The sequence below is a fragment of the Rattus norvegicus genome, chromosome 2 (genome assembly GCF_036323735.1).
Source record: "Rattus norvegicus strain BN/NHsdMcwi chromosome 2, GRCr8, whole genome shotgun sequence".
NCBI classification, from domain to species: Eukaryota; Metazoa; Chordata; class Mammalia; order Rodentia; family Muridae; genus Rattus; species Rattus norvegicus.
The window spans coordinates 212,797,212-212,817,790 of NC_086020.1; the positions used below are offsets into that span (position 1 = coordinate 212,797,212).

General features: G+C 40.6%; 1 protein-coding gene across 7 annotated transcripts in view; it reads left to right on the forward strand.

Annotated features, from left to right (window-relative positions):
* The window catches only part of Arhgap29 (Rho GTPase activating protein 29), a 72,085-nt gene extending 52,586 nt beyond the window's left edge, over window positions 1–19,499 (forward strand). For 6 of the 7 annotated variants that reach the window (XM_039102436.2, XM_006233240.5, XM_039102437.2 and 3 more), the window contains 11 exons: window positions 6,280–6,440; window positions 7,039–7,178; window positions 7,993–8,097; window positions 9,119–9,217; window positions 10,243–10,382; window positions 10,985–11,173; window positions 11,389–11,526; window positions 13,260–13,492; window positions 14,646–14,976; window positions 15,485–15,593; window positions 17,414–19,499. In XM_039102436.2, the coding sequence (XP_038958364.1) occupies window positions 6,280–6,440; window positions 7,039–7,178; window positions 7,993–8,097; window positions 9,119–9,217; window positions 10,243–10,382; window positions 10,985–11,173; window positions 11,389–11,526; window positions 13,260–13,492; window positions 14,646–14,976; window positions 15,485–15,593; window positions 17,414–18,303 (2,535 nt within the window). In that variant the 3' untranslated portion in view covers window positions 18,304–19,499. 7 annotated transcript variants of the gene reach the window in all.
* The last annotated feature ends 1,080 nt before the right edge of the window (window positions 19,500–20,579 follow it).

Below are 20,579 nucleotides of genomic sequence, written 5' to 3' on the forward strand. Positions count from 1 at the left end.
TTATATTTTAATTAGAATTTTTAAAATAACTTTAAAATAGTTTCAAGGACTTATTTAGAATTTAGCTATTTTAAATTTTTTCGTTGTGTGGTTTTTTTGTTCTGTTTTTGTTGTCTTATGATTGAATTTACTTGTATTCTCTCTCATTTCAAAACTTTTCTTCTGTACTTTAGCAGCATCTTCTAGGGGACATTTTAAGTCTATCTTACTGTTTTGATCATGCTCTTGATGTTATGTCTGTAAGAGTGTTTCACCAAGCCCAAGGTCAGAGTTTTCCCCTTTGTTTTGTGCTAAATTGTATAGTTTGACACTTGTATATATGGTCTAAATTGAGGTCATTTCTGTGCAAGGTGTGGATTGAAGCTGGGGTTTTTTTGTTTTGTTTTGTATGTAGATACCAAGTACTAGCACAAAGAGGGCATTTCCCAATAGGACATAGAAGAAAGTGATAGCTTTGGCAGGCAGAAAACAGGAGTGGTCAGATTAACTGAGTGTAAGAATCTTTATTGGGAATTAGATGTAGTGGTATACACCTGTAATCCTAGCATTTGTGTGATCAGAATTCAAGGCTATCCTTGGCAATGTGGCAAGTTTGAGGCCAGGCCTGGACTATTTGGGACTCTGTCTCAAACAAAGTAGAATAATAACAAGAAAGATTTTAGTTGGGGCTTCCTCAAGAAAGACAAAATGAGCAGTGACTGCAGACCCATAGGATTGGCTGCTTTGCACAGTTCAGTAAGCTTTGGGAATGAGGACATGTGTCTTTATGCTTTATTCTTGTTTTATTTAGGACAAGGGAAATTGGCCCACTGTAGGATTTACATTGACTTGGGCTGTAAACTTGGACTTACTAGTTTTGTGTGTGAAGATGAGATGCTCTACAAGCTCTTGTCTGGTCAAGTGCAGTTCTCCCTGGCTAGCTTTAAAAAAAAAAAAAAAATACCATTAAAAAAGAAAAGGGTCTAAAAGATGGTTCAGTGGTTAAGAACACTGGCTGCTCTTCCAGAGGTTCTGAGTTTGACTCCCAGCAACGACATGGTAACCAACCATCTTTAAGATGTGTATGGGTTTTGTTATGGGTTTGGTTCCCCCCTCTGGTGTGCATGAAAACAGAAAACACACACTCACGCACACAGACATCCTTTTTAAAAATAAAGCAGGAGCCAGGCAGTTGTGGTGCACAGTCAGGATAGGTCGAAATACCATGCTGTTTCCGTTAAGTTTCCTTTACATAAACCAGCTGACGATATTTGTACATACCTACTTCTGAAGTCTCCCTATTGATTCTGTTGCTTTATACTGAAAATGAGATGTGAGCACCATTTTATTCTCTTTGGGAATTACATGAGGGGTTGGAGCGATGACACCACCCCCACCCCACCGCCGCGGAGGTGAGAGCACTCTGCTGCTTAGATAAAACAGTGACCGCAATGAACACAGGGAGGAAAGGCTGAACAAAGGTTCCGAGGCTGTAGGCCAACACCACAGGGAGCCAGGGCAGGAACAGAGCCCATAGAGGATGACTGCATGCTGGCTTGCTTTTCATAGCTTGCTTCTGCTAGATTTTTATAAGCCAGAACTATCTCCCTGGTGGTGGCATCAACCACAGTGGGCTGAACCCTCCTACCTCAATCAGCAATCAAGAAAATGTCCCCACAGGCCAGTAAGATGAAGACACGTCCCCAAATGAGGTTTCCCTTTCCCAAGTGACTGCAGTTTGTGCCAAAGTGACAACTAACCAACAGTCTCTTTTTAGCCCGGTCAATTTCCTTGCTATTTTTAGTCTACTTAATTAGTAGATATATATGCTGTATATGATATGACATGATATGATAATAATAATGATATGGCTATTTCAGTTTACTTTTAGTTAGTTTGAACATAGTATCTTATTTTTTAAGATTGAATTTTTTAAATATATGAGCATTTTGTTTATATGTATGTATGTATGTGTAGCACATGCGTGTCTAGTGTTCACAGAAGTCAAAAAGAGGGCATTGGATCTCGGGAACAGGCATTATGATGGTGGTAAGCCACCTTGTGGGTGCCAAGGATTGAACTCTGGTCCTCTGCAAGAGCAGCAAATGCTTTTAACTGGTACACCATCTCTCCAGCCCCCTTCTCTCCTATTTTTAAACATTTAAAATGAGCTTCTTATAGTCTGCAAATAGCATTTACTTTAGTCTTGATTGCTTTTAATCATCTAGTTCGACAGTCTTTTGAGTGTTTGGAGAATTCATGCTTAATGTAAACACATACCATATTATTTCCTACCTATTTATAACTCCTTTCCTTTCATTTGTTTTTGTCTGTTGGGATTAAGTTTTAATTATGAACTGTTCATCAACATTTTAACATGCTTACTTGCTCATATTTTGGGTTAATTTTCTCTAAATTTGTAGTTATTGGCCTAGGAACTAAGATGCAGACATGCATGCTTGTGTCTCTGTGTTTGCGATTATCAGTTTGCCTCCATATAAGAGACTTAACTACCCTGAATGGATACCCAGATCCTCGTGGATACTGAGAAATAACTGTATACTTCAACTTTTATTTTGAATACAGGGTCTATTTGTCCTAAACTAGCAACTCTCCTTACCTTTACTGTCCAAGTTCTAGGAATGTAGAAGCATGGCAGGATGCATGGCTTTATACCAAATTCTACCCAATCTACTGAGCATCGTGTAAGCCCTTTACTCAGTTGTGCTGGGTATGTGTTTACTAAAGGGTATACATTAAAAAACCTTACCAAACCTGTCTTCGTGTGTGTGTGTGTGTGTGTGTGTGTGTGTGTGTGTGTGTGTAGGGAAGAGGGTATTTGTTTGCTCTTTCATTCTTTATTTTAATTTTTGAAATTATATCATTTCCTCCTTTCCTTTCTCCAAACCCTCCGGTAGGCCTCCTCCTCTTGCTCTTTTAAACTCATTACCTCTTTTTCATTATTACTTACATACATATGTACATGTCTTCATAAAAATTCAGTCCCTAGCTTAATAAAACTTCTATTAAGATTTTTCAACTTAACAATGGTCTTGTTAGAATATTAAATTTTCCACCTAGGATTAAGTTTATTGATATTTAGTCATAGTGAGCTGAGAAGTATTATCTTGTCATGCTCTTTTGCTTCAAGTTCACTGCCTCTCTGTTTCTCTTTTCCAACATAGTCCTTTGGTTACTTTGTTTTTGGAAATTAGATTTTTCTCTACTAAAATCTCTCCTTTTTGTTTGTCTTCAGTTTCTCTGTGAAGATTTATCTTCCCATGTTCCAAACTATTCTCCCCTTTATGTGACTATGTTTGTAAGTGTGCATGTGGATACACATGGAAGGAGCTTATAGTATCATTCCTCAGGAGCCGTCCACTTTTTCTTTTGAAACAGGATTTCTTGGCAAATAGGCTAGGCTGGCTAGCCATGGAACCCTGGAGATCCATTTCTCCCTTCCAGGGCTGGGATATAAGCACACACCACCACCATACCTATTGTGCTTGTTTAGTTGGTTGGATGGATAGATAGATAGATAGATAGATAGATAGATAGATAGATAGATAGATAGATAGATAGATTTATTTATTTATTTATTTATTTATTTATTTATTTATTTATTTATTTTGCGGAGGTGGGAGGTGTTTTGTTTCTTAAAACGTGTGAGGCTCAATCTCAGATCCTCACTCTTACAAGTCAAATACATCTCCGTCCCCCCAGCCTTCCCTTCCTCCTTCAGCCCACTGTAATAATTGCCATAGAGGCTTCATCCTAGTGTGAGATAACTCAGTGTTGATATCGATCGGTCTTTTGTGAGTGGTGAAGATTTTTACATGACAAGTAATTTTGCTGGGAAGACATCGTCAGCAAATGTTTGCTCAACAGTAGAATACCAGTAACTGCCAAAGAAACTATTGCACTGGGGTCTAGTTGGGGTTACCTATAGGAGCATGAGCAGCCATAGAAGCTAAATTACAAAGGAATCATCTCTGCCTCACAGCTGTTAACTGCTTACTTATACATCCTCTTAAGAGAAGGGCCTGGTGGTACCCCACCCCCACTCCAGCAACTGTTAACTGCCTGTGTATCCTTGAGGAGGGGAGGGCAATCTCAGCTGCTGAGAGTTCAAGAAGGCTGTGTCATGCCCGGAGGACAGCATTCCACAACAAAATTTGAATGCTATCCTAGGTATTTTCAACATTGTTCTGTGGGACTCTGGGTCCTAATACTGTTTTAAAGTAGGGGCTGAGGGGCATTTGATCTAGTTTTGTTCTCCCTCCTAGCTTTGTGCCTGTCACCTGGGTCTGAGTGGGAAGCTGAAGCATTATGCTAGCTACTCTTCTGCTCTCCAGAAAGCTAAAGACATCACTTCTTACTCATTAAGTGGAGGAGGTGGGTGAGCCATGCAGGAATAAAGAGAAAAATAAAAGCTACAGGAGTTTCAAGAGTTCACCACCATTCTCCGATCATAAAGGAGCATTCACTTTAGAGTTGGAAATCTGTTCAGTTCTATAACTGCCATCACTGTTACAGGATTGTGCCCCAAGGATGTAGAGGCTCCTATGAGTAACGGAGGAAGAGAGGATGGATCAGAGAAACCAGGGCTTCCTTTCTATGTTTTGAGTCATATTTTCTATTCCTCAACCATTTGGGTTCACAGAAGACCCCTCGTGAAGCTGTCTATATCCATAATGAGTGCTGTGGGGGTCAGCCTAGGCTGGAGAATATGAGAGTGGGGAAAGCAAGAAATGTGCCCAAAATTGTCATCTCTCCCCCAGTCTGCCTGCTTCCTTTTACTCCAGGGAGTCTTTAGATAGGTGGCACTAATCCATGGTTCTGACCAGGACATGGTTCTGACCAGGGCATTCAAATGGAGGGAAAAAAATTCATCTCAGTGAAGAGCAATTGAAATGTTTTGAGCTCTTAAAATCATAAATCATTTATTGATGTTTGTAACTAGCTTGCAGATTTGTAAACTAAATCAAAAGATTTATAAGATCTTTACCCAAACTGTAGCTGATAATAGCTAAGATTGGGTATGAATCTGTCTGTGTATTATATCTCTATATAAACTTACCTAGTTCTCAGAAGGTCTTATTACATAAACATATTTTTAGCTTCATTTTACTAATGCAGAAACAAGTTTAGAAAATCTTCCCAGTGTATGGTCTCTGGGTCACAAATCACCTTATCGTTACTCAGGGAGTCTAAGGAGTCGCCTTATCGTCACTGAGGTAGCCTATAAGTAATGAAGAGGTTTGGATTTTGAACAAGAATTTTGAGGTCAGAGTCTTCATTTGAACAAGACTCTCAGATGATTTGTTGAACTTTTTCAAATTTCTGGTACAAAGAGATCATAAATAACTTGATTAGTGCTGCTCACCCATATAAGGGACCCTTTTAGATCAGGCAAGTTCAGCTTAGCATTGGTCTGCCCAAATTATGTTAGCTCCTCATGGACATAAACTGTACCAGTAAAGGCTGACTGTCATTTGTTAATTGAAGGATTGAGACACAAACTGTTCCTTTGGATATATATATTACAAGTACTACTTAGGCTCACCGACTTATCCTTAGAGAAATGTGTTATCCACCTGGACTCTGGTTAATGAAGAGTTCATCCTATCATCTAATAAGACATGACTGATGAAGAAAAAACAGTCATTTTGAGATAACAATCAAAATGTGGCATTTTTTCCAAACTTTTCCTTTCGCACATACCTGACACAGATCCGGAGTGGCATAAATATGGCAGAAAGGAATAAATGAGGCCATACTTTGCTTAGTCTTTAGCTGGCTTCCTTTTACACTTCACCTCCAGTGACCTTTCTTGACCTGAGTCAAACAGAAGTTCTGCTTCCCTGAGTGTGCTTTAGCCCTTTGCCTGTGTGTGTGCTTTGAGAGCACCAGTTCTGTCCATGTCTGTACTACCTCTGCCTTTTGTTTGAATTGGCCTTCTCTGGAGCTGTGTCCTGGCTCTCTCTCATATTTCAAATGTCAGCTCTTTGGTCTTCCCTAACCTATCATGTTGAAAATACCCTTCCAGAAACACAAGCATGGTCATAATGGGAGAATAATATCCTCATCATCTTTTAACTTGTTACTGGTGTATATGGGGGTTGTGTGTTTGTGTGCTGGGACCACCAGTCAACATAGCTGGCATGCTGATGGTGGTAATCAGTGCTCTGTATGTCAAATGTATGGCCTTTTGTTGGTGTGCTTGTTAACATACATGTACATTCACATAGTGTTTTATATCTCATGAGTTATGTCTGTCTTTTGTCTTTGTGATTATAGGTAACAGTTAACCTCTTTCATATGCAGCAGCTTCAGGCTGCTTCCCTCGCCAACAGTTTACAGTCCCTCTGTGACAGTGCCAAACTCTATGATCCAGGTCAGGAGTATAGTGAATTCGTGAAGGCTACAAGCTCAAGTGAATTAGAAGAAAAGGTTGACGGGTAAGAATTGATGCATAGGAGAAATTGTTTCAAGTGAGAGAACATTTACTGAGTTCCTGTCTATGCTTATAAGGAAGTGTCTTTTCTTATACTGAATTAACTTTAATTTTTTCATTATTCATATTTTGTGAACTTAAGGAATGTAGATGCAACATACTTAAGAATGATGCTTTTTGGGGCTGGGGATTTAGCTCAGTGGTAGAGCGCTTACCTAGGAAGCGCAAGGCCCTGGGTTCGGTCCCCAGCTCCGAAAAAAAAAAGAACCAAAAAAAAAAAAAAAAAAGAATGATGCTTTTTATTTTCACACAGACCTCACCTCTTTGAGTTTTAAAAACCCTTTGGGAATAGCAAATTATGACCTACATATTTTGAGTATACCAAAAACTTAACCTATATTTTCTACTAATGTTAGATTAGAAAAGTTTAATCATGACATAAATATTCTATTGTCATACCTCTTCCATATTTCAACTATTATTTAAATCTTTAGAAGAAGTTGAACTGCGTAATAGTTATTAATATTCATTAAGCTTGTTCTGCATTCATTAAATTAAGAATTTAAAAAAACTTAGTGCTGAACTTTATCTTTACCTCACAGGAATGTAAACAAACAAATAGCCAGCAGTCCGCAGACATCTGGATATGAACCTGCTGACTCTTTAGAGGATGTTGCACGCCTCCCTGACAGCTGTCACAAACTTGAAGAGGACAGGTGTTCCAACAGTGCAGACATGACAGGTACATTCACACAGAGCAGACACTGCGCTCTGACCACCATGCCTGTCTTGTCTATACATTAGTCACTGTTTGAATCATTTCCTTGTACATAATTTTAGTATTTTACCCTATAAAATCTACCTGTAGGCAGATTTTTTTAATAATGTATTTTTTTAATTCACTTTATATCCTGATCACAGTTCCCGCTCACCCCTCTCCTCCCAGTCCCACTCTTACAAGTCCACATTATCCCCTCCACTTCTCCTTAGAGAAGAGGAGCACTCCTTGGGTACCACCCCACCCTGGGACATTAGTCCCAGCAGGTCTAGGCACATCCTCTCCCACTGAGGCCCAACCAAGCAGTCCAGGTAGGGGATGGGGATCCAGTGGCAGGGAACAGAGTAGAGACAGCCCCTGCTTCAGTTGTTAGGGACCCACATGAAGACCAAGCTGCACATCTGCCACAAATGTGACTGGGTCCAGTCTCTGTATGCTTTTTGGTTGGTGGATCAGACTCTGTGATCCTTTCTGGGCTCAGATTAGTTGACTCTGTAGGTCTTCTTGTGGTGTCCTTGACCACTCTGACTCGCTCAATTCTATCCCCACTCTTCACAAGACTCCCCAAGCTCTGCCTGAGGTTTGGCCATGGGTCTCAGCATCTGTTTCCATCCGCTGCTGGATGAAACCTCTCAGGAGACAGTTGCACTAGGCTTCTGTGTGCAACATAGCAGAGTATCAGAATAGTGTCAGAGGCTTGCTCTCACAGGAAATGGGTCTCAAGGTGGGGCAGTCACTGGCTGGTGTAGGCAAGTCTTTAATTATTCTCTTTTTAAAGGTCCTTCTTTCATAAGATCGTGGAAGTTCGGGATGTTTAGTGACTCTGAGAGTACTGGAGGAAGCAGTGAGTCTAGATCTCTGGATTCAGAATCTATAAGTCCAGGTACGGTAACTAAATATTTAAGTCTAACTGAAAATTCAGTGAAAGATGAAATGATCCGTTTGAGCCACCTCAGACATAACAGAATATACATAAAATGTGTGTATGCTAACCCAGCAAGCAGAACATGAGTAGTACATGAGAAGCCCCTTTGTATGTATACATATATAAACAACACACACATACAGAAAAATCACCTGTCCCACCAGAGCAAATCATTTTATAACTATTTTAAATGTTTTTAGTGATATATTTCATGGATTTACCCTCTTTTGGATGCTATAAAAATAGTCATTTCCTTACTCTTGATCTGGCATTGGGATTGAATTCAGGGCCTTTTGCATGTTGGGCAAGTATTTGACCACTAAGCTCTACCCCGAGCCCATTTTCTTTTTTACATTTATTGATTGATTAATTGATTGGTTGATTGGTTGATTGATTGACTGGCATGCATGTATTGATTGATTGATTGATTGATTGGCTGGCTATAAGTTGCACAGGTGAGCCTGAGCTCATTCTATAGCCAAGACAAGCTTTGAATCTTATGTTCTTCCCCAGTAGGCCTGGCAAAATCAAAGGACTAATTTTGATTTCCTTCTGCCATGTTGTGAATAGCTGTCTGTGTTTGTATTGTGTAATAACTTAGTAATGAAAATATCATTTAGGGGGTGTGTGTGTGTTTAGTTAATTGCTATGGTAGGCCATACTACCCACCACCACTTACATTAGCTACTGTGTCATACGTTAGACATAGAAGGTGCTGCCTGTCTTTGTAAAGCCTGTAACCTCAAGTGCTTACTGTCAGAACTGAGGAGTAAAGTCTCATAAGAATACATAATTTTATGTTTCTAGGAATTGATATCTGAGTCCCCTGTTACCTAGATTTTGAGAATAGAAGAAAATTTTTAATCAAAGATAATAAAATAATACAAATTCTGTAACTCCAAGAATGTTATCACTGTCTATTTTTATTGTTCTTCAGTGTGAAGTCAGGTAATGGTTGGTATCCACAATTTCATTTTAGGAGACTTTCATCGGAAACTTCCACGAACTCCATCCAGTGGAACCATGTCTTCTGCTGATGATCTAGATGAACGAGAGCCACCATCACCTTCAGAAGCTGGTATTATAGTCTTCTCAGTTAGGACCCACTAAACCAGTTGAAATAGTGGCAGTGCATAATGCTAAATCATTAGTTTGTTATATGTATCTTAAATATATCTGCTCGTTTATGTATATATATGGATTGATAATGAATTGTTGAGATGATAGAAATATGTCTACAAGAATAAGAAGTAAAGCTGCTGGATCTAAAATATATTGGTAGTGTGAACAGCAGGTCATGTATGGTGTTCTTTCATAAGTCCAATACAGTGACTTTCTGTTAAAAGTATGGCATTACATAAAAAATTCTGGAAAAGCTCATTGTTAATAGCACAGGGACTATGGGCAGAAAAGCACAGTGGTGAAACTGTGTTGCTGTGCACGAAGCCCTGGCTTCTAGCCCAAGTACTGCGAAACAACAATTACAATAATGAAGAAACTGCAGGAAGCCAAGGAAGAAAAGCAGATAAATGTACTTCTCAAGGACAAGGAAAGTTATGGATGTTTAAGACATAAAAATCATTTACCTTAATGACTTGAATTAAACCAATATAAACTTGTTTTTGTTTCTTTGGTATACTGTTCTTTTGGCAGAATTTCACAAATTAATAGGGTATCTGACTTCCATTATGATTAAAAATATAACTAGCTAGTGTTAATCTGTAGTTTTATGATGGTACTATCTTTAATGGACATATTGCTCACATGCTAGCTTCATGAAACCAGCTCTTTAAGTAGTGATTGGGTTTTCTTAGGCATGTAATGCCACCTGTAAACACACTGTTTTTCACAGAGCATAGTAATAAAGCACACATTTGTTTATCTTGCAGATACTGTGTCTTGGCATCTTGGTGATGACCATTATAGCATTTGAAGTGTGGAGATATATATATATATCTTATATATATATGTTGTTTTTGATGTTAGAAACCCCAGACAATAGTTTTTTGTAATATGTAGATGGCTGAAAAGTCTAAGGATTGCTTATAATATGTAAGAATGTTCTCATCTTTCCATTCTCGTGTACGTTTTTTCCCTTACAAGGACCCAATTCCCTCGGAACATTTAAGAAAACTTTGATGTCGAAGGCAGCTCTCACTCACAAGTTTCGCAAGTTGAGATCCCCCACAAAGTGCAGGGATTGTGAAGGCATCGTAATGTTCCCGGGCGTCGAGTGTGAAGAGGTGAGATCTGTTTGCAAGTGCATCGGCCTCACACTTGTTGGTCGGCTGGTTTCTCTGCACTTACAGTATTTTTGGTTAGAATATAAAATGGTAGATTGTGTTGTGTCATTTAAATATTGGGATTTTTTTTTCACGAATACATTTTATTTTTGTTAGGATTTTACTTATTAGGCTCTTTTATAAATTGATATATTTTGTTTTATTTTTTTATTTTGTGTATATTGATGGTTTTCCTGCATGCATATCTCTTCACTAACTGTTTGCTATGCCTTTAGAGGCCAGAGAAGGATGTCAGATACCCTGGACTGGAGTTAGAGAAGGTTGTCCTGTAGGTTCTGAGAGTCGAAAGCCAGTCCTCTGGAGGAGCAGCCAGTGCTTTTAACTGCTAAACCATCTCTTCCAGCCTTACAAATATGTTTTTAATAAGTCATAGCACAGTGTATCTTTTATTATTTTGTATTTTGTTCTCTTGTTAGGTCCATTTCAGACCTTACAAATAAGGCACTATAAACTTGTTTTGTATTATGTTACCAATCTGTCCATAGCTTCCTCAGTTGTGACTAGATCTAAAATGAACTGATTTTAAATGTCATTTCCTTTAGTGTCTCCTTGTTTGTCACCGAAAGTGTTTGGAGAATTTAGTCATTGTTTGTGGTCATCAAAAACTTCAGGGGAAAATGCACATATTTGGAGCAGAATTCATACAAGTTGCAAAAAAGGAACCAGATGGCATCCCTTTCGTGCTAAAAATATGCGCCTCAGAAATTGAAAGTAGAGCCTTGTGTCTCCAGGTACCTATGTGTGTGTCGTTTGTGTAATGAGAAGAGAATTTCTTCTGCCAGTTTGGGATAGCTGATTTTATTCCAATTTATATTTTTTTAAAAAATGTTTGCCCCAGCTCTGTTGTTTCAGCAATAGTGAAAATAAGTAAAGTAGACACATCTGTTATGTCTACACTTCTGCAGGGGCCTTTTGAACTAAAGCAGAATTTGTTTCTCCATTCAAGGGAATTTATCGTGTTTGTGGAAACAAAATAAAAACTGAAAAACTGTGCCAAGCTTTGGAAAATGGAATGCACTTAGTAGACATTTCAGAATTCAGTTCACATGACATCTGTGATGTCTTGAAATTATACCTGCGACAGGTAAAGTTTTGATTTTTGTAACCAATCACCACTATATTTGATACAGTAAAAACGTGATTCATACTTTGTTTTTCAGTTCATAACCTTTGTACATAGACATTTTCATTGATATAGACCATACTGATGTCTCATAAATATTAATGTATAGGTAAAAGTACAAATTAGTCATACAATTAAAAACATATAATAATAATAATAAAGCACCGCTCATTTCACAGAAGAGAACACAGACCTTACAAAAGACCTCCTCCATGTGTTTTTCCAAGTTACAGCCTCCTCACTGCATATGGAAGTTCTTTCCTAACCATGTACAAGTTTTCCTGGGCATAAAGAAGAAACTAACATGAAGTGTTTATATTTAGTTTTAGAAACTTAGCTTGAAAGTGTAGTTTAGCTCTGTAAGGAAAGGCCAGTGTTGAACTGTTCCCCAAGCAGAGCAGTGTTTGGATCAGTTTGATTTTGTCTTCCCTAAGATTTCAGAATAGATTTGGATGGTCAGTGGGAGGAAATTTAAAGTGCACGTTTGCAACAACAAGTGGAGCTATCCTGTAAGCTGGATATACAGGAATATGGTCAGGAAGTGGGCCAGCCTAGATTGTCTGTTTCTGTGCTCAGTATTGGATCAGGAGTTTGTGTTAGCAAATTCAAAAAACCTATATCTATGGAGTAAAGTAAGTGGCCTCAGGCAGAAGCTTATGGTTAAGTGATAAGAATTTAGCACAATGTTGTGAGTCAGGTACAAAAGCTACTTGGGTCATGCCCAAATGGCGTTCTAGTGCTGGTAGTGCTGAACATACATGTCAGTCTCTGGAGTTCCAGGGTTCCGTTCTGGATCCTGTGTCTGTTTATATAGCTGTCATCCTGGTTTTTTGTTTGTTTGTTTGTTTTTCTGTGAAGAAAATTTCCTCTCTTTGTTCCTGTCTTTTTTGATTTTGCTCATGTCTAATCCTTGAACAAGGTGGGCCTTACTCACCTGTGTGTTTATTTTATATTCTCTCGATGGAGTTAAGGAGCAGATAGTAAGTGCCTAACTTTGCTCTGTAGTCCCTGTCCTTTCTCTGTCCATTCTCAGGCTTTCTAGTTGGTGCTCAGCCTTCACTCTTCCCACTGCTGGGAACTTGGGTCTCCTTAGGGGGCTCTTGAATGTCTGCCAGCTCTGGGGCTCTGGTCTTTCTGCCTCATCTGACGCCGTCTGTATTAGTGGGTATGTTTTCATTGGTGCTAACATCGGGATCATAATGAATGTAACTGTGCACATAGATGAGCATTTAAAATCCCTTGTGGAACATTTAGGTTTAGAATTTTATTGTCTGTGAGTTACTGTCTTAATTATTTAATTAATAACAGTGATTTCAGATCACCTTAATAGGTCATGTCTATAGCGAACATAAACATCTAAACTTTTTTATGTACCTGGATGGTCCCTTGCATGTATGTCTGTACCACATCCATGGTGGTATCCAGGGAGGCCAGAATCTTATCAAATCTTCTGGAACTGGAGTTCCAGACAGTTGTGAGCAGCCAACTGGGAATAGAACCTGGATCTTCTAAAAAAGCAACCAGTGCCCCTAACCACTGAGCCATCTCTCCAGCTCCAAACATACATAATTAAAGACCTGCTTTAAATCTTGTTAACCTAAGAGGTTGTGGTGAACCATTGTGTAGCTATCAATAACCGTTAACATTAGCAGGGAAAAAAGATTAATATTCATAATGTAATTTTATCTCTTTAGCTTCCAGAACCATTTATTTTATTCAGATTGTACAAGGAATTTATAGACCTTGCAAAAGAGATACAACATGTAAATGAAGAACAAGAGGCAAAAAAAGATAGCCCCGAAGACAAAAAGCACCCACACGTGAGCATAGAAATCAACCGCATCCTTCTGAGGAGCAAGGACCTGCTGCGACAGCTGCCAGCATCAAACTTCAACAGTCTTCATTACCTCATCGTCCATCTGAAGCGGTAAGAGTTTTTTGTTAAATAAAATATAGCGCTTTTACCATTTTAGTGTATTTTTAGTTTCACCATTTTAGCATAGTAGTATTAAGTTCATTCATGTATTTTCTTTTGAAATGGATTTAATTTCTCACAAGGTTAGAGGAGAGAGGGCAAATGTTTGTTGGGCCAACATCATCCTCAGATGTGTCCTGTGAGGCTGGCTGTAGCTGGAGGAACAGGGAGTCTGTCATCTGAGGGCTCACAGACCTGCATGCATACACAGTAGAGCGTTATTTTGTCCGATAGGTTATCACAGCATACGAAGGAAGATGGGGTAAGTCAGTGAAAGCAGCCTCGTCGGCCTTAAAGAACTCAGGCGTGATTAGTAGCCCGAGAATGCTCAGAGGAGCGAGCATCCCAGGCAGGGGGTAGCAGGCAGAGGTAGGTGAGCGCAGTTCACGGTCAGGAAACAAGGTAATGTGCTTAGGCCACGCTACGGCAGAACAGTGGAGCCCGATAGAACCTTGCATGCTTGACAGCGGAGTTTACCGTCTTGCTTCTGTGCCCACTGAAGATGTTTGAGCCAGGAATTTTACATGTTCAGATTTGCCTCTTACATCTTCCTGGTAAAGACAAGGACAGCGGGCTGGAGGGGAGGTGTTGTCATAGAAACAAAAGGTGATAAGAGCTGGAGGTAAAGTGGGAGAGTAGCAGTGTAGACAGAGACCAGGGACTCCTGGGTCTGACAATAGCCTTGGCTAAAGGAGACTGACAGTAGTATTCCCTTTCCGTTATAAAGACCTAAAACTCTATACAGAAGTAATCTTTAAGGGTCTCTCTTTGTTTCTGCGGGAAAAAGGCCAGTAATTCCTTCAATTTGGTGTTTATCCTAATACAAAAATATGACTAAATCAAATTTTGTTTGTGGTTAAAATTTTAATTAAGTATGTATTTTTCTTAGACCTCCTTCACAACTTGACTCTTGACAGTTTCATAGACTTTAGTACCCTGTGTTGTGTGTTCAGGCAGCCAACACGGTCCCTCAGGTGCCTCCTGTGTGCCGGACTCTGGCTGGGAAAATTGGATGGAAATATGAATGCTCTTCCCAACCCATAGTAAACTACACTGAAGAACTTTACTGGCCAAGTCTCATAAGGCTTTGTGCTCTGACCTGCAGGGTGGTGGACCATGCAGAAGAGAACAAGATGAATTCTAAGAACTTGGGGGTGATATTTGGCCCAACGCTCATTAGGCCAAGGCCTACAACGGCTCCTGTCACCATCTCGTCCCTTGCTGAATATTCCAGTCAGGCACGAGTAGTAGAGTTCCTCATTACTTACGCACAGAAGATCTTCGATGGGTCCCTCCAGCCTCAAGCTGGTGTCATAGCTAACACAGGTGCTATTGCACCTCAAGTCGATCACGGGTGTCATCCAAAACCGCTCTTATCACCAGATGAGAGAGACTCGGATCATTCTTTGAAACAACTATTCTTCTCTTCAAAGGAAGTAAGTCGTCGTTAATTTGTTTGTGTATGTGTGTATGTGTGTGTGCATGCACACACATGACAAGACAGGCTTGTGCTTGCCATGGCACTTGGGTAGAAGTCATTGGACGACTTTGAAGGGTTGATTCTCACCTCCACCGTGTGAGTCAGGGTCTGTCTTGTTTCTGCTACTGTGCAGAGTGACCTAGGCTAGCTGGTCCAGAAGCTTCTGAGAAATTCCAAGGTATATGCCTCACTGGAGAAGCTCTAGGATTACAGATGCATGCTACTACAACTGCCTGTCTGCCTGTCTGTCTGTCTGTTTGGTGGTTTGTTTTATGGGCTCTGAGAATCATACTGGGGTTGCGAGGCTTTGTGAACAGCACCTTTACCTGCTGAGCAGAGCTGTGACCGGTACAGCATTGTGTTAGAGCTGTGTGGTGTTTGTGTCAGTAATTTAATGGTCTTGCACTCCTTCTTTTGAAATATGCTTTGTTTCTACAAGTGTGAAAATTCTCTTCCATTAACAGGATATCCGTACTATGGATTGTGAGAGCAAAACTTTTGAATTAACTACATCATTTGAAGAATCAGAACGCAAACAAAATGCATTGGGAAAATGTGATGCTCCCATCCTTGGTGAGTAGCACTGTGAAAAAGCTGGGTACAGAAGTAAACTGTTGTTAAAGGCCAAGGCAAGTGCACTGGGTTCAATCCCCAGTCTACTACCACAGATTATTCAGATAGGGTTTGAATTCAGTACTCTCTGGCTTACGAATTTAACCTACTTTTTTTGTTTTTCACTACCTCATAAAATTAGGTTCCTAATTAGAAATAGTAATAAACATAAAGAATTTGTAGATACTTTTTAGTATGTATTGTTTACCAGAGAGTTCTGGGTACCTTTTTTGTTAGAACATTTAGACCAACACGACAACTCAGATCCATGTATTCTTATATGACAGATGAAGGCAGGTAGGACAGTGCAAGGCCTACCCAGTGCACATCAGGGTCAAGCACTGACTAGGACCCGGGCAACTGACTGCAGATCCCACACTGTCTTCTATGCTAATGATTCTTCTATGCAGCACTGAAGGAATACGTGTCCTTTAGTTCTGGCAGGCCAACTGCAATGAGCCAGGTCCTTGGAGTATTCTGGGAATGTGGGGAAGAACCCAGGCAAGTAGATGACAGGAACATTTTTCGGAGCCCAGGGAAGAAAGGTCATGTGGTAGCTGGAGAGATGCTCATTGGTTGAGAGTGCTTGCTGAACTGACCTGAGTAGTTCTGAATGCCACTCACAGCTGCCTGCAGCTTCACTAGAGCTCCCAAGGGGTCCTGTATCTCTGGTCTCTGAGGGCGCCTGTGCCCATGTACACAGAGACATTTAATAAACAAACAGGTTAGCTGTCCAGGGTGAGTTAGAAGTCCGAGGAGATGGTGGCTGACAGGTGACGCTGGTGGTCACCTGTATCCATACACACCACACCCAGGAATGGGAGAGATCGGACCAGGAGCAGATGCTTCAGGCCACACACAGGGCCATGGGACCAGACTGCTGGAGAGAGAGGAAAGTAAATGTGGGAGCACCCGGCACCCGGAAATGACAGTGCTTTCCCTAGAGCTCAGTTCTGCAGCCTTGGTTTGACCTAGCAGACGTTCTGGTTTCTTAGCAGAGCAGCTGTGATGAGCACCCTTCACTGTAGATTGAATGTGGCTAAAAACAGATCAAGTGAGGTATCTTAAGTTCTTGGTATTCAGGGCACACCTGCATTTGGTTGGCTGAAGGTGGTGTAATTTTTCTGAGTCAACTCACTAATGTCTGCCTGTTGACTTTTTTTTTTTTAATTTATATTCTGATCACTCACTCCTCCTGACCCTCTCTCAGTCTCTCCCCCAATCCCTTTCCCCTTCTCTGAGAGAGTGGAGGGGACACCCCCCCACCCCACCCCGTTATCTCCCTACTTTGGCACATCAAGCAGGGCTAGGCACTTCTGTCACTAAAGCCAGACAAGAAGACCGCCAAGTTAGGGGAGCAGATTCCACAGACAGGCCCACACCCACAGCTTTTGGGACAGCCCCTGAGCCCATTGTCCATGATCCACAATGAAGACCAAGCTACACATTGGCTACGTATGAGCAGGGGAAGGGCTGTTGACTTTTTTGACCTAGAAAACACTTGTTCATGGGGAGCACATTTAGAAAAAATTACTAGACAAGCAGGTTTTGTATTTTGTTCTGTTTTTAACTCATTCGTAAAATGTTTTGTGATTGGATTTTTGCATAAATGTATGCAAAAATTAAATGAACTTTTAAATTCCATCTATCTTTAAAGAACAGTTAGGTCTTCTGCATAGACAGTGCTGTGTTGGGGACATTTATAGAATTCCTTCTGTAGTCCAGTGTCTGTCTGTCTTACTCAGATTCTGGTGTTTATCATGTGCCACTTCCTTTTTCAGATAACAAAGTACATTTGCTTTTTGACCAAGAGCTTGAGTCAGCATCCCACAAGACGGAAGATACCTGTAAAAGCCCTAAGCTGCTCCTTCTGAGATCTGATAGGGTAGCAAATAGTGTGCAGAGACCGACTCCGAGGACCAGGCTAAGACCTGTAAGTCTGCCTGTGGATCGACTGCTGCTGCTTGCCGGGTCTCCTACTGAGAGAAGCAGCCGGAATACAGGAAACACAGACTCAGACAAGTTTGGCAAGAATGCCGCCTTTGAAGGACTCCATAGAAAGGACAACTCAAATACTACTTGTTCCAAAGTTAATGGCTTTGACCAGCAAAATGTACAGAAATCCTGGGACAAACAGAATGAGCGGAACAGTTTCACTGCCAAGACTACGGTGATTATCCCCAGTGCCTATGCCGAGAAGGGATTGGCAGTGAGCACGGGGAACAACAGGGGCCATTCCAGTGGTGCTGCCCAGCCTAGTAAAGCACATGCAGACCCCGCCAGGTCTGCAAGAGACACGTCCGAGCACAGCTCCTCTGACTCCTGCCCTGTTGCTGCTGTCAGAGCACCCAGAACACTGCAGCCCCAGCACTGGACAACGTTTTACAAACCACCTAACCCCACCTTCAATGTCAGGGGCACTGAGGAGAAAACAGCATTCCCCTCAGCAGCTGTGCCTCCTGTCCTGGTGCATGCTCCCCAGAGTCATGTGGCAAAGTCAGACCCAGATTTGGAGGCCACATTGGCTTGTCCTGTGCAGACAAGTGGTCAACCTAAAGAGAGCTCTGAGGAGCCCGGCCTGCCTGAGGGGACTCCAACCTGCCAGAGACCTCGACTAAAACGAATGCAGCAGTTTGAAGACCTTGAAGATGAAATCCCACAGTTTGTGTAGGATTGTCAAATTTTAGATGTTTCTGTTTTATTTTGTTCTGTGGTGTCATTTTGTGAGAGGATGTTTGGACAGGGCCCTTGTGTATAGGATTGCCAAAGCTGTTTGTCAGGTGTGTTGTTTGTTGATCATGTGGGTTAGGAGAGTGTTCTGACAAGGCTCCCTTTATGCCTCACTGGAATAATCTTGTTGTAAAGAAAATGGGTGGGTTCATGTTTTTTAGAGTTGATTTTCCCAAAAAATGATCCACTTAAATGCATCACTGACGTATGGTAGTTTTTAGCAGTAGGTGTGATTGGGGAAGATCAGCTTTAGTGAGGAGAGAGAGACCAAGTGCATATTTATAAAGTATTTCTGACCACGAGAGCCTGGCGGGTGTCCATGTGCTGTGTCTCCCCACAGTTTCACAGGGCGTCTTTGACCATTTGTGCTTCTGTAATCGTAAGTCAGCTTTGATTTTTCAATTGGAAATTCACCTTTTAATATTTACATAATGGCCAAAGGGTTTGCCAGTCTGTGTTTAATTACATTTTAATTGCCAATTTTTACATATGGCAGTTAAATTGTACCCCCAAAAATGCACTTAAACTTGAACTGTGTAGTTCTCTTACCTCTTATTTGACTTTAAATGGATTTAATACATTTGGTAGGGGTTGGGAGTTTTGTTTTGTTTTTTTTAATCCCGTAGTCTTGTCTGTATAAACTGTTTCCAACAGTTCTGAACACATTTTGTACAGTGGTCCAGGAAAGATGCTATTTTCAGAAGTTTTTAAATTCAGTACATTTCCCCTTTTTGCTACCTGGGTTTGTTTAAACTTTCTTTTATAAGAAATGTTTTGACTTATGGGTCATTTTATATTCTTTTTCTACCTGACTTTCAACCACTGAAAATGTATAGTTCTTTCAGATGGAGTGAAGATTTATTTAAGTTGATCCAAAGGGTACACCCCAGTAAGCCTCTTTTCAGAAGTTTGAGAGAAGGTGTAGATGACCAGGTCTGTTTTGTTAAAAACAAAAACCAACAACCTAGTTTTCAGAATGTTGTGCAAACCTGTCATTCTCTGCACCATTGTTTGTCTAAGATAGGATGTAAAAGGGACAACAAATACAGCAGCCTTTTGTATGTGTGAATTATATTATGCTTTTGTATGACCTTGTTATATTTGATAAATATATGTATATATCCACTTCTTAAATTATTTCAGGTTCTCATGGCTTGTCTGATAATATTGCCTCCTACATTGTGATCTTCAGTGTAATTAACCGTTGACTTAGGGGTCAGCGCTTAGGGCCATGCATCCCTTAACTATACCATGGAGTGTTTTGTGACAAGTTGTGTCGGAGTCTCTGTGCCATTAAGAAGTAAGAAGAAATTAAGCAGCCTTTTCATGGAAGCTTGGTTTTTTATTACACACCCTATTTGTAATTGTAAGAACCTAGAATGAAATCAGCCAGCATTTATTGAGCCCCTTCTGTATGATACAAACTTAAAGTTCCTACATATACTTTCCTGGCAACCTGTAGTGGGTGGGTGAGCCTGCTGTCCCACTGGTGTCAGCAGCAGAGTTAATATAGAACACACGGCTCTCTGATTTTGATGGTTGGTGTATTCAGTGACCATGTGATAGAACTAAGTATCAAAAGTGCTTAATAACAAATGCCCCTTATACTGCGAAAATAAGATCACTTTGTGATCACTTCTGCACATGTGGTTCAGGAACAGTAAATATATTCTCATTGTTATTGGGTGTGCATAATTTACTATCTCCATAATTTCCTTACTATCCCATAAGGTTTGTGGTTTTAACTCCAGCTTGAGTATATGGAGACAGCCCAGCCAATGAATATATCGTAGCGGAAAGCTGCCTCTGTACCCCACTTACCAAGTGACAGTTCCATTGTAGATCTTTCTATAGATCAAGTTATATTGGTTGTTGCGGTGGCAAGCGTCTCACTCACTAAGCTCCCAATCTCTGTCTCAAGCTTCCGCTACTCTCTGAGCCCAGCAGCGACTGCTCCATCTAGTTCCCAAGGCGGGTCACTACCTCGCCAGTTGGATGCAGAGACTGCCTATCTCTAGTACTGTGAACTCTGCTCACATTCCACGGATCCACCCCCAAATGGTTATAGTATCAACTCCCAACCACCCGGTAAAATCAAAACTCCAGATGCTAGCAATTTAGCAATCAGATTTATATGTTAAATTCTCAATCCACAAAACAGTCACACAGTAAACACGACCAATTGAGGGTAGTGATATAAACCACCCACCCAGATAA